The sequence below is a fragment of the Dipodomys merriami genome, unplaced genomic scaffold, assembly GCF_024711535.1.
Source record: "Dipodomys merriami isolate MVZ:Mamm:240054 unplaced genomic scaffold, mDipMer1.0.p SCAF_2, whole genome shotgun sequence".
In the NCBI taxonomy this organism is placed as follows: Eukaryota; Metazoa; Chordata; class Mammalia; order Rodentia; family Heteromyidae; genus Dipodomys; species Dipodomys merriami.
In genome coordinates, this window is record NW_027203381.1 from 64596751 (window position 1) to 64611941 (window position 15191).

The 15191-nt window shown below is 35.9% G+C and overlaps 1 protein-coding gene across 1 annotated transcript; it reads right to left on the minus strand.

Annotated features, from left to right (window-relative positions):
- Positions 1 to 1006: 1006 nt before the first annotated feature.
- On the minus strand, positions 1007 to 14862 carry Uts2b (urotensin 2B). The gene is made up of 5 exons (XM_070028696.1): positions 14742 to 14862; positions 10209 to 10307; positions 7812 to 7849; positions 6500 to 6590; positions 1007 to 1260 (listed from the first exon to the last, which is right to left on the minus strand). Exons 1-5 carry the CDS (start codon positions 14836 to 14838, stop codon positions 1235 to 1237), a joined length of 351 nt encoding a protein of 116 aa, XP_069884797.1. The 5' UTR covers positions 14839 to 14862; the 3' UTR covers positions 1007 to 1234.
- Between the last annotated feature and the right edge of the window lie 329 nt (positions 14863 to 15191).

The following is a 15191-nucleotide window of genomic DNA, read 5'->3' on the forward strand; positions in this document are numbered from 1 at the left end:
AAACCATACTGGAAAACAGTATGGAGGTTCCTCAAAAAACTAAGCATAAAAACTTTGTTATGAACTAGCAATACTAATTCTGGGCATTTATCCAATAGATCACAAACAAACTTACACAGTAAAACCATCAGCACAACCATGTTCACTACAGCACTATTTGATATAGCCAAGATATGAAATCAGCCCAGATGCCCCTTAATGGACAAATAGATTAAGAAAATGTACTATATATACACAATGGAATTTTACTTATCTATTTGAATGATAATTTACTATTTGTAAGGAATGGAGAGACTGGAAACTATATTAAGTGAAGTAAACTAAGGTTATATGGTTCTCTCACTGATCAAGATGAATTTCATTCATAAACTGCTTCATTAAAATGTCAGCTCCTTATTAAGCCTTTTAAAGATAATTTTAAGAAAGACACTTGAAAATACTTTTATGATAGCACTGGTGATGGAGAGAATTAAAGTTAAACTACATTCTTGTGATGATTAAATAAATTTGTGCAAATATAGCAAGAACATCACCTAAAACTAAAACATAGCAAGGAAACACCAAGACATTTGGGGATTTGCTGTTAGATTTTAGCACAAGCCTAGCCCCTCGCAGGCATATGGAACATCTCTGTTTCTGACATTGTGAGGAAGGCAAACATGAGAATTTTATAATAAGCTTTTTTAGCATTGGATTTCTAGATATCTATTATTTCTTTCTCTCAGATTCCAATAACTTCTATATTAGTCTCAAGGACACGTGTTCTAACTAACAAAAAAAAAAAAGCTGACAACAACATTATAGAAAAGAGAGTGAGTAAAGATACATACTCACCAGACAAATGGAGACATTATACTTTATTTTCACCATCCAAGATGCTTTTTAAAATATTTTAATTGACAGTTCGATAACATCATCATCACCATGAGACTGTATATAGACAATGAATTTATTGGAATTATACAATACAGTACTCTCAACTCAAGCTCAAATATCATTTTGAAAGTCTCATGCCACTCAAAACTGCAACTAGTCTATTCAATTATTCACACTTAAACATTAAGCCTACTGTAATCTGCATGGCAACAAGTTAGCAAAGGGAGAAAAATAGCATTCAGAATAAGTGTTACTGCCTTTTTATGCTTGAAACACCTACCATCTTTCAGCAATAGAGTGTATATAATATGCATATGTGTGTATAATGTTCTCCAATTTTGCATCCAGATGAAAAGCTTTAAACACAGTATTTCCAAAAGCAAGCTAAAGAAGAAAACAAAACAAATTCATTATTAGAAGTATATTCTATGGAAACTTACATTTGAATAATATATATATACATATTCTTGAATAAGGAAAAGAGAGTTTTGTTGAAAAATGTTCAAAGATGGTTATTGTTAGCTTTCTATTGATCCTTAATTAACTTAAGAGGATGGACTTGGGAGAGATGAGGGAGAATGAAGGAAGGGATGACAATAATCAAGATGCAATTGTATGTTGAAGTGAAACTCTTTTCTACCACTACTTGAAAATAAGTTGAAAATTAATTAATTAATTGATTGATTAAAATTTAACAAATTTGAAATTTATCTTCTGTACCATATTAGCTACATACCAAGTGCACAAAAATGCCTCTAACCAGTGCTGACAGCAGAAATTAGAAAATGATCAGGTCATAGAAAGGTTTTATTGTACAGCACCATTATACATTATTATTCATATAATATACCCCCAGAGAACACAGCAGGTTGACCTATCAGACCAATCCTTCTATTTTACTCGTGGGGTAGCAGAAAGTCGAAAGAGGAAGTCACATAAATAAAGACAATGAGAAGTGTGTTCTATTTATTGAGGAAAGGGAAAGAAACAGAGGTTAAAGATCATCTTGCAAACCAGCACTTGATAGTTAACTAAAACTAATCATCAAACAACATGGGGTCCTCATAATCTGGTCATAAAATAATGTTTCAGACAAATCAAACCAAATTTAACAGCATTTCAGTCTTTCTGATACGTAAGTAAATCATTTCCACCATTCCAAGGTCTCTTCACAGTTACTCCATCTAATTTACAACAGGTTCATCTAACTACTTATAACTATTTGATATCTAAATAGTTTATGAAAACTAAAATCTTTTGAGTTAGATATAGTAATATCTGTTCATAATCCCAGCCCTTAGTAGCCTAAGGAGCGGTTAAAGGCCAAGCCTGAGGTAGATAGCAATACCTTAGCACAAAGAGAAAAAAATTATAGTTAAAATAAATGATAAACAAATAATCCAGGTGCAGATAGCTCATGCCATGAGACTCTTATCTCTGTTTAACTACAAAGAAAAAATTGGGAGGGGCTGGGAAGGTGGCTCAGTGGTAGAGCGCTTGCCTTGCATGCCTAAGGCCCTGGGTTCGATTCCTTAGCACCACGTAAGCAAAAAGAAAAAAGCCGAAAGTGGTGCAGTGGCTCAAGTGGTAGAGTGTTAGCCTTGAGCTGAAGAGCTGAGGGACAGCCCCCAGGCCCAGAGTTCAGGCCCCACGACCGGACTCCCCAAAAAAATTGGGAGTAGAGTTGTGGCTCACAAATAAGTACACCAAATTTGAGCAAGAGAAGCCCTGAGTTTAAGACTAGAATTAAATACATTTTCAAAATAAAAATAAATAAATAAATACCCAAGTCTATTAGCTTTCCCTCTCCAAATAAAGGCTCTCTTTAAACTGTTACCTCACTGCCTATCAGTACATATGCAGAGATTGTTAGGATCACATTCAGAATCGACTTCTCGTTTTTACAAGAACCACAGTTTTCCTTACCCAAAACCACACTCACATGCTGTGAAAGCAGAAGTCTATTTTCAGACAAGGAGCAAAAGTGCTTGGTCCACTAATCCAATCTTCTTTTTTCTAGTGCATTGTGGAACTACTCCATCACTGAGTATGCTGTTATTCAGCTATCTTTGAATATCTTTGTCTGGCAGAAAACTATAAGCCCCCACATCACCAGGATGCACGCCACATGAGCAGTTTAATGGAATGTGCAATGGAACATAGTTTAGAGTTTTCTGGACCTGGTTGGAAGGAACTACTCCAAGTGGTCTTGCCAACAGTTAGCTCCCATAATTTGCATACCGTTTATCATTTACATGAACAAAACGGCAGCTAGTATCTTGGTGCCCCTTGATGTCTGTTCAATTTCCTCCCATAAAGCCTGATTTTAGCCCAATGCTGGGTATGGATGGCTATGTTCATAGTATTGAATGTGATTTATTGATTATACTCTAAATGATTAAAGAAAATTACGAGCTGGGTGCTAGGGGCTTACTCTTGTAATCCTAGCTACTCAGAAGGTTGAGATCTGTGGCTCAAAACTAGTCCCAGGAAGAAAGTCCACAAAACCCTTATCTCCAATTAACCACCAAAAAATAAAGGCAGAAGTAGAGCTGTGACTCAAACAGAGATCCAGCCATGAGCCAAAAAGCTCAGGGACAGTGCCAAAATATTGAGTTTGATCCCTAGTGCAAGGACACACACACACACACACACACACACACACACACACACACACATACACACACACACACACAGAAAGACAGACCAGACAGACAGACAGACGGACAGACAGACAGACAGAGAATTATAGTATCTCACAGTAAGTATAAATTCTTAATAAGGCATTAAGAATTCAGCTGGGTTTCTGAATCCATTTTGTTTTCAAACATGATTGTTTATGGTGATCAAGTTCTATTTTGGCCACTATCAGTAACTTTACAGTAATGTGAGTTGTTTTCATGACCAGAACCAACCATCTACTCTACATATCCATCGTCATGGATACTTACTTGGTTCCTACCTCATCCAAACTGGTGTCCTCACTTGATTTTGTATGTTGTTTTCTTCATTGCCTCCTTTCTTAGTTGCTCCTATTTGGCCCCTTTTGCTAATTCTCCATCCATCTTCCTAATGTCTAACCCTGGAGTGATTTGAATCTCAGTCCTTGAATATATTACCTCTCTATCTCTATCTGGAGTCATTCCTCAAACTATCTGCTCACAGTGCCAACTATGAAGATGCTGACATATGTCAAATTTATACTTCCAATCTGTGTTGCTTCTCAGACTCCCAGTTGTACGCCCAAAGGTGTTCTCAAGTCAAAGGGGATTGTGTTGTGCAGGCTGTAAGAAGCCCATAAGGTCTGCAGTAACCATCATTACCTTTCCTAGGTGCCCTCAACCACACTTAATTTGAGATTATGTACTTAGCAGTAAGAAGATAAGCTTACATCCTCTAAGCCTCTCCTATCGCGCCAGGGGGAAAGCAGACCAAGTGTTCCACATAGTTTATGCAAGAAGGGCAGTAAAAACTAATCAGTATACCCCAGCTTCATATAAATTCAAAATAAAACACAGGAAGCTACACCACAGAGATTTTGAGATTGTTTTTGACAATGTCATCGGCCAAGCATATCCCAATATGCAAATTGATGAATCAAAGTGAGCTGCTACTCCGAGAAGTGTAAGCAGCTCATTAGTGGGATAATAAATTGTTCCTACAAGTTGGGAAAATATGTAACCATTTTACAAGATGGTAACAAATGTGGCAGAGTTGGCACCTAAAACACTTATGTACTTTGGACCAGCTATCTCTTAAATTTCTAGAAGGTTGGAAAATGAAAAATTGGAAATAAGTTAAAGTTGCACTGAGTTAGATTTTAAAAAGAATAACAAGAGTTTGCTGAGCTCAGGAAGGAAAGGGTGATTTCATATTAAAAAATAATAATAATAGAATTCAAAAAGACTGAAAGAGCTAATTGCTTCTAAATACTTAACACCATGAAATGAGATTATTAGATGTGTTAGGAAACAGAGGTTTAGTGAATATCAATTGGAATGAATAATTCCAGAAAAAATTCAGACTAGGCATTTTTTCCAGGAAACTGATATTATTGGAGTGAAAAACAAATAATTAGAATGTTTTGAGTGCCAGTCATGGTAGTGCACACCTATAATTCCAGCACACAGGAGGCTGAGACAGTAGAATCAAATGTTTGATCCAGCTTGGGTTATATAGTTAACACATTGTCTTAAATAAATCAAAAATGTGTTACTAAAAACATTTATGTGAAGAAAACAATTGGTAATCTTTCCAATTTTCATTTTGTTTTGTTTTTATGCCAGTCCTGGAATTTGAGCTGAGGGCTTGGGTGCTGTCCCTGAACTTCTGTGTTCAAGGATAGTGCTCTACCACTTGAGCTATAGCTCCATTTCTGGCTTTTTGTGGTTAATTGGAGATAAGCCTCAAGGATGCACCTTCCCTGGCTGGCTTCAAACCACAGTCCTCATTTCTCAACCTCCAAAGTCACTAGGATTACAGGTATGAGCCACAGGTGCCTGGGAGCTTTTCCAAATTTTTGAAAAGTGCCATTGCCAAGAGAATGTTGGGTCTTAGAGTAAAAAACGTATTGGGAACTTTGAGACAAAATAAACTTGCACTAGAAACTTTGTAAATATTTTGAGAGACCTGAGAAAAGTGTGCAATTAATGAAGAAAATGGTTCCTCCAAGTTGGAGAGGTCTCCAACAAAACAATACAATGGACAAACTAATTATTCTTAGAAATTAGTAGGCCCTAACCAACAAACTTTTCTCAGCTGGATGCAATGACATATAGCTGTAATCACAGTTATACAAGAGACAGATATTCAGACCAGCCTGGGCAAAAGTATTAAGGAGAGCCCTTCCCAACCAACAATGTAAAGAAGACTAGTCAGCATTTTCTGAAAAGCCTTTTCTTTAAGAAAGGCATTAGTATTGTCTAATGTGTTCTTCTGTTTTGCTTGTTTGCTGTCTTTTGTTTTTGTTTATTATTTTAGAGGAGCTCAAAGGATTGACCCTGTTAGAAGAATGCTCCTTAGTGTGTTTTTGTTGTTGTTGTGTTTTGTTTTGTTTTGTTTTTTACCAATCTGGCTTGTCAATCTGTTAATGGAAACCTATGACTACTTCTGGCAAATAGACTCCCCTAGAAATGGCATGTGCCACTTTTGGACTGAGGTAGTTGAATACTGTCTTTTTGCTTTACTCGTGATTTAACCTAGGGCCTCATCCCTGGGAGGTAAGCACTCTACCATTTAAGCTACACCTCCTAGTCCACTGTTTCATTATCTTAGTTGTTGTTTTGTTGTTGGTGTTGTTTTTTGCCAGTTCTGGGGCTTGAACTCGGGGCCTTAACATTGTCTCGAGTTTCTTTTGATCAAGGCTAGCACTCTACCACTTGAGGAATCGAACCCAGGGCTTCATGCATGCTGGGCAAGCACTCTACCATTGAGCCACATTCCCAGCCCTCTAGCTTAGTTTTGAGGTAGAGTCTTGCTAACTTTTTGTTGGCTGGCCTTCACACAGGATCTTCCTGCTTCTACCTCATAAAGGCTAAAACTTGTAGTTTTATCTTTTCCATCTCAGAAATGATCACAAAAATAATCTTTCTGATCAATTTCAAAATTTGAAATGAAAGCCTACCTCTTTTGTTTGGATGGGATGAGGCTAGCCCATCCATAGCATAGGACATCTCAGCATCCTTGGCCTCCATAAAATGGTCTCGTTTTTCTAACTGATATGAAAAAAAACATTAAATGGAAATTAGTCTTCCATAACATCAGTTCTATTCTCTATTGGTGAAAAGGAAGATAAAAGAAGAAACACAGAGGAAAGATGGAAGACAGAGTGGACAAGGGTAAAAAAAAAGAATGAGAAAATAAACAAAAATAAATAATAACAGAAAAATACATTTCCAGGCTAGCTGGAAAATTACATGACTCAATCAGAAATTCTTTTTTGGGGGAGAGGGAGGGGGTCTGGTCATGGGGCCTGAACTCTGGGCCTGGGCTCTGTCCCTCAGCTCTTCAGCTCAAGGCTAGCACTCTACCACTTGAGCCACAGCGCACCTTCTGGCTTTTTTCTTTTTGCTTATGTGGTGCTGAGGAATCGAACCCAGGGCCTCATGTATGCAAGGCAAGCACTCTACCACTGAGCTACCTTCCCAGCCCCAATCAAAAATTCTAAAAAAGAAACAAGATTTTGACAAAAGTACTCAACGTTTGGGTGTAAATTCATAAAGAGCCAGTAAATGTGGGCTGTGTAGGAGAAGATTTTATTTCTTGTACAAGGAAGAGTAGTTCTTTCCAAGGAACTTGACAATGTCTCTTTACCCCCTGAAGAGCCAATTCTACCAAGGGAGTGCTCTACCTGAAATACTCCATATCTTCTTATTCTTGTTGCTCAAAGACAATAATAAACATACTTTCTTTTCCCAAATGATAGAACAATAGATTAGCATCCAACTTATTTGAAGGAGGCTAGCAGTCATGTAATTCAACATTTGTAAATATACTTTAGAGAATATGAAAGAATGAACAACACAGAGAACAACACATTCGGGCTTCCTGTCAAGAAGATAGCTTTGCAATTTCTCCAAACCATCTGCTTGAAGCAGAGTAATTCCACTGTCACATACTTCATTTGTTGAGACCACACAGTGTGTGGATGGGGGGAAGATTTCCACTATTTAAAGGTAACTCTCAAAAAGCACCATAAGATGTTTAAATACCTTTAGTTGGCCCAAGGTCTCCTTGCTGGGTGATTAATATGATCAGCCATAGTTTTGTTTTGTTTTTATTTTTCAAGTACAATTTAATTTTTTGTAGCAAATTACTCTTTCTTTAGCAGGACTGGAAGTTTCACTTGGAGTATTAGTGACTCTTTTAATCATTGTATCAATAAGAAATTGCCTTGTAAGAGTAAAATTGAGAATTTAAGTGGTTCTCATTCTTACCTGATTTAGTTCTTCCAGTTTGTGAGCCAGTCCAACATCTGCAAGAAATATTTGTCAGGTGAACAATGTACATTGAAAATAATATTCACTTCAGATAAAATACTTATGATTTTATGTGGCAAAGGTTTTTTTCAGGTGATTTGAGATGACCTGCCCATCCCTATGTAAATCCTCCAATATATTTTATATTGTTCATCATATTGAAACACAATCTGTAGATCATGAGAAAATACCTATTTCTAACAATAAGCAGTGTTCTAAGGTAAGTCATAGCACCAAGACATACTGTTATTTGGAAAGAAGCAACTACATTTTTACTGACATAGTGAAATCCCAAGAAGCAATATTAAATGTTATAAAAGGATACAAATTGTTCCTATAGTTCAATGAAGATAGAAAATCTCCCAAAATATTAGTAGCAATTCTCTAAATTTTATAATGTGTCTATGAATTTTTGTTCTTGTTAGAAATGGGGCTTGAACTTGGAGCTTGGGCACTATCCCTAAGCTCTTTTTACTCAAGGCTAGCACTCTACCACTTTGAGCCACAGCTCCACTTCTGGTTTTTGAGTGGTTGATTAGAGATAAGAGTCTCACAGGGACTATTCTGCCCAGGCTGGCTTTGAACTGCAATCCTCATATCTCAGCCTCCCAAGTAGCTAGGATTACAGGCATAAGCTATCAGCACACAGCTGAATTTTTCTTTCTATAATTTCACTTCTCTCAAATATCTTATTTCTAATTTTAAAAATTATTTTTAAGTATTAAGATTTGGAGATGGAGGTTATCTTTATTTTGATTTGGTTCTTTTGTTTTCCTCTCTCTGAAATGGGGTCTCACTAACTTTACCCAGTCTGGCCTCAAACCTGCCATTCTCCTGCCTCCATCATTTGAATAGCTAGGATTATACGTATACGCCAAGACACTCCTCCACTAAATGTTTTAAGAATATTGTATTGATAAATTTCTGCTAGAATTTTCACCAATTCTGATAGGGAAGCTAACCAATTTTCAATTGAATTTTTTGGGTTTGTAGAATACTTCAGACAACATGTGAAGCACTTTAAAAGCTTTGCCTTTATAGGACAAAATATCTGTTAAAAGACAATATTAGGATTGGAATGTAGTTCAGTATGCTAGAGTTTGTCTAACATCTGCAAGGCCTTGGGTTCAATTAGTATATAAATAAATAAATAAATAACATTTAGTGTTGCATATAATAAGCTACCCAGACCCAGCTTCTTGGGCTGGGAAGGTAGCTCAGTGGTAGAGTGCTTGCCTTGCATGCATGAGGCCCTGGGTTCGATTCCTCAGCACCACATATGCAGAAAAAGCCACAAGTGGCACTGTGGCTCAAGTGGTAGAGCACTAGCCTTGAGCTGAAGAGCTGAGGGACAGTGCCCAGGCCCAGAGTTCAGGCCCCACAACCGGCAATAAAAAAAAAAAAAAAAAAAAAAATTTACTAAAAAAAAGTACTAACTATTCCATGGACTGTAGAGTCTCATCTCTTCCATAAAAGGAAAACATAAGTAAGAATAACTATTTTTCAGCTTCATAGTTACCAGTCCATTAGGATTCTCAAATTGAATGACATAGGCTTTTAATGCTTTTTAATACCTATGAGACTTTTTGCACGAATATGTACCAAGGAAAACATTTAAGCTCTCAGTGTGTCACCCGAAAGAATAGTTATTGTTTTATTTAATGTAAATTGAAGTTATAAAGAGCACATCTACGACAGGTACTCAAAAGCTGCTTTTATTCAGAAACACTGGCTTTCAACTTGGGTCCACACGTAAATTGAAAGTAAATGAAAAGCATGGCATCCCAACTCAGTCTTATATCTGTTTCCTTCACTCTGACTCTTGGAATCCAAAAGAACAAGACTGATGATGGATAACATTCTGTAAGAAAAGACAAGGTACCTCCTAACCCCAACTAGACAGCCATGAGTCCCAGTGTAACAATGCCTTGCCTGACTAATAACAAAACTAAGAGCAATCAGAGTACCTGTCGCTGACATCTCTGACCACTAGAGCACCTCCTAACAAACTGTTTAATGAGCATGTATGCCTTCTTACTCTCACTTCCAATTCTTCCACTCCTATTTAAACTTAAAGCAAATGTCTGTATAAGGGATGTAATTGGAAATTGTCCCTCTTCTCTTCCCTTAGTGTGCTCATGCCACATTAAGTTTCCTTTCTCTGACCCTCACCGTTAGTTTTTTCTTTATTTCACATACTAGATTGAATGACCAGACCTGGTATATGGAATCCAGGAATTGGGAGCTTGGACTTCAAATCCAGTTACTAGTGCCTAAAACTCCAGTACCAGATCTGGAGATGGAATGGGCTCCATTATTTTTAATAGCTAAAGCTTGACTTTGTTCTTCACTCACCAATGTTGGCAGGATTCTGGAAATCAAAATTTTTCTTCAGTAGAGCCAGCAATACTTCTTCAAGATTTGAATCTTCTTTATCTGGAAATAATTTACTTCCTGTAGTAATCAAATACCACCATTTTCAAGCGGTGTCACTGAAAGTGTTCTAATTAGGTTTTACAAACAACTAGCAATACAGGTATTCACCAATTAAAGAGATGTAGAGATACACTATTATAAAAATCAATGAACAACTAGTGGCTAGCAACTCAGGAAACAGAAGAAAGATCAAGATTGGATGCCATCTAGGGAAGAAAACTTTTCAAGACCCTATCTCAAATATAACCATCGAAAACCAAGGCTATAGACATGGCTTAACTGGAAAAGGCTTAACAAGTGTGAGGCTCCGAGGTCAAGCTACAGTACTGAGAAGAATTAAAAAATAATCAGTGAATGTATATCAATGTGGAAAGAGATCATGAAAGACAAACAACAGGAACTGGAGGAGTGGCTCAAGTAACAGCACCAAACTTGAATGATAATGCCAAGTGAGAACTCAAAGTCTTAAGTTCAAGTTACAGTTCTACCACAAGAAAGGAAAGAAAGAAAGAAAGAGAAAGAGAGAGAGAAAGAGAGAAAGAAAGAGAAAGAGAGAAAGAAAGAGAGAAAGAGAGAGAAAGAAAGAAGAAAGAGAAAAGAAGAAAGAAAGAAAGAAAAAAAAAAAGAAAGAAAGAAAGAAAGAAAGAAAGAAAGAAAGAAAGAAAGAAAGAAAGAAAGAAAGAAAGAAAGAAAGAAAGAAAGAAAGAAAAGAGACAGAGGGAGGGAGAGAGAAAGATAGAGAAAAGAAGGAAGGAAGGAAAAGCAAGGTAGCAGGAAAGAAGGAAAGAAGGAAATAAAGAGAGAGGGGAAAGAAGGAAGGAAGGAAGGAAGGAAGGAAAGAAGGAAGGGAGGAAGGAAGGAAGGAAGGAAGGAAGGAAGGAAGGAAGGAAGGAAGGAAGGAAGGAAGGAAGGAAGGAGGAAGGCAGGAAGGAGGGCGGTAGGGAGGGGAAGGAGAAGAGGGAGGAGAAGAAGGGGAGGGAGGGAGAGAAAAGAAAACAACTTATTTTTCCCAAGAGATTTCCTCTGATCCTCATTTGGTTTTGTGATTTTATTTGATACACATTTAAATATGAGTCAATATGTATTCCAGAGATTACAAAGTCTCTGAAGAAACCTTGTGGAGAACTGGAATGCTGCCTACTTTTTCCATTTGACACCTTTCCATCTTTCTCAGTGTACATCCCAGCCTTTCATTGCTCAGGTCCCCAACTCTCTCAACACTGGAGTAGAAAAACTGGAAAAACTAGCTGTATTCAAGTGATGAAATGCAATGACCCTTTTCTATTAACAACATTGAAATACTAATTAGTACAATGCAATAAACTTTAACAAGGTGACCCAGCAATTAGAAGTTTATTACACCATTTCTATTAGACAATTTTCCTCCCTCACTCTCCATACCTGCTTTGGCAGTGTGGTCAGAAGCTAGATTAAGGAGGATCAAATTTAGGAGTGGAAGACCTGTGGTTGCAGGCAGAGTAATGCCTCAAAGTCTGACTAGACTCTTCCTTTAAATCATCTGTCCCTGTGTCTGGAACATGACAGTTGCTGAATTAAATTAAATTTCTGACTGAAGGAAAAAAATGATGATTTGGGGCAACAGACAGGATCAAAGCTTTCTTCACTTATCAGTAATAACTTTGTTGTTCTTCTGGTCTTGAAATTTCTTTGGATCATAGACATAGAAATGGTCTGCGTGGGCTTTTTCATTTTTGAGTACTTAAAATATTAATAGCTTTCAGTATGGATTATATAACAAATTCTCATAATATAATTTGATGTAAGAGAAAGATATGATTTGCAATTTTATTCTAATTTCTCATTAAAATGGAAAATTTGAATCTTTAAGATGTTTTCATTGAGAGGGAAAAGGGTATATGACAGTGAGTTCTATTTTCTTGCTTCCGGAAGAGAATATTACACTGTGAGAAGAAAACCAAACTCATTTATCTTAGGGAAGTGATAAGACTTGGAAGAAATTAACTAGTAAATTAGAAATCTGAAATTTGTTTGCTTAATACACAGTTACTTTCTCTGCCAATTTCTCTGCATATGTATGTGGAACATTTTTAAGACAATGAATTATTTGCCTTTATCAATTTTGCTTCCTATGATTATTCCTGCATAATTATGTCCTCACAAATTCTTTCCACTGCTATACAAGAAAGACATCTTTATATAATCATCATTGAAGAAAAGACTTTTTTCAACATTTTTTAAACTTCACAATGCTAGAGTAAATTGTCAGCTAAAGGAAAAAATCATAGAAAATAATTGTGTTTCTTGCCTCCATTTTTAATTTACAACATAACTTTAAGGAAAAAACACACTTTTTACCTTTAATGTTTCTATCTTTGAACAGATTTAATATTGAGAGGGGAGGCGATATTAAATGTCAAATTTAGGTTTATCTCTGGCATGAATGGTAGCACTACTCATACAACCAATAGTGATTGTTTAAGCAACTGCCAGAAAACATTGATTCGTTATTACTCAAGGCACAAAACTTTAGCAAACTTCTCGTTTAGCCTTTCATTTACATGAGACACTTTTAACTAAAGAGAAACAAGAAGTTTTATCAGAAACATAGAGATAACCCAAATAATAGTATAGCAAAATATAAATTTTCCAGTCTTCTTGGCTATGATATTCTCTCTTCCATTTTTTTGTGTTAAGCTATTTTCCAAGTTTAAGACTTATCCACAGAGAGTGGCCCTTTTTAGATAAAAGCTAACAGGATTGAATTATATGTCTTGGATATTATATGCCATACTGAGGGATGTTTAGACATTTCCAACTTTATAGTCTATCCAAAGATATATGCTTATTTAAAAAACTAAAATCAAATAATTCATAGCTTTGAAAAAAAATGTGTGCATGTAGAGAAGCTTTCTTTAGTCTTAAACAGTTTAGATCTGAAATCATCTCATTTGTATATGATGAGATCAAGCAGGATCTCAGTGGAAGAAAAATACTTCTATTTAGCTGCCAATGATAGAAGTAAAACACTGGGATTCTGAGTTCAGAAGGGTGATTTAATTATAATCAAGCAAATGCTTTATAGTTGGAATTCTATTTTTTATTTCACAAATACATGTGAAATCACAATTGTTAATACATACTAATTTTACAATTGCTATTAACATATACTAATTTTGCAAAGTCCTCAGCAAATAACCATAATCTTTCTCTCAAGTTAATACTGAATTAGAAGCATTGGGAAAATCTCCTGCAGAGATAGCAAAAGAGCGCTACCAAGTGCATTAATTTTTGAGTAAACAAAGAGGTGTGTGAACAAAGGGTGTCATGGATACAAATTCAGGTTCTTTGAGTCCAGCCTTTTATTTAGGTTTCTGTTATGATTCGCCTTTCAATGAGATGATCCCTGACCATAAATAATGAAGTCCATGCAAATTTCTTTCCACTGCATAATGACAGACATTAACTTATAAAAACCACTTTGTAGGAAACAAAGCCTAATAAGGTTGAATTCCATCCAAAAGTGGGAAGCTTGATCCTTTTTACTACTTAGTGTAACTCAAACAAGATTTATTATATTCCATTAAGATCCCTTCTGTAAATTGAAAGTAAAAAAAAGTCAGCGAAAAATGCAGAATTTCAGCGTAGAAGGGGTATTAATTTAAGTCACAATTTTTAAAACATAAAAAATGTATACAGGTTTCAATGTGGCTAAATTGTTAGTTTATAATGAATTAGTACAAATACTAACTCCACATCTTACATTAAGATCTACTTCTACTGTAGAGAGCATTGATAATTGTAAGAAATTATTTGGACATTGTAATAAGAGCAACAATTTAATTTCACTAATTTTATAGAAGTTTATGTTTTATAGATTGATCAGAATATTTTGTATAATGTAAGTACTATGAATTTGCTACAATTTAGCCAAATCTAGTGAGTATTTAAGCTGGGTGCTAGCATTGCCCTCCTGAAGGTTAGTTACATGGAGTTTTCTCCATGTATTATTACCCTCATCTCTATGCAAATATATTTTTATCTTTGTTTATTAGTCCCCAAGAGGCTCTCATTTCACAGGTATTCATTAATATTCTTATCCAATAAAAATTCTTTTTTTTCTTTCATCAAGATATACTTTTGAAATATGCGAAGATTATATGACTGGCTATTTTACTATTTATACATTCCTGATCTTTATTCAGAAATGTTCAAAGCAATTTAGTCATGATTAGGGGGAAAAAAGTATACTAGGGAATAATTTAATACAATATTGGGTCAAGTTAATTTGGTGCAATTTACTTGAGGAGAGTACATTTAATTTAGAACAACTACTTAAATAATGTTTGGCAACTGACTTATATTAATGCCATAGAACCTTACTTCACTAATGGCAGAAAAATCAGAGTGATGTACATAGTAAGATAAGGATCATCTGCCCACCTGTAGTATTTTAGATTTTTGTGTACATACCTTGGGTAAGATATGGCCGTCCGTGCACTGATTCTAGAAAGATCATCCCAGATACAAATGTCAGGAGTCCAAAGCAAAGAGGAGTTGAGAGCTTCATGTTAAAATCTCTCTAGGTAGCAGAGACACTAACTTTCCCAGTCAGGATAAAGATTTCAATGGCTGTAGAACACAGCAGAGCTTCCTCTTAAAGGGCAAGCGTGCTTCAATTACAAATCTTCTAGATACAGAAAAATGCATTAAATGTAATGCATCCTGTCAACATGATTCACTACTTGGAGAAATGACAGTTGGCTACACAATCAATGGCAGAAAGAACTGATCAATACCTCTCATTCCTGTCCATTTCACTTAAGAGCAGTCATTCTTCCCTTGCCCTAGCTCTCAAACACAGGGCACAAGCAAAGATCAAAAGCTTGAAACATAGACCTTGTTGGTTACATTTTTGTAAAT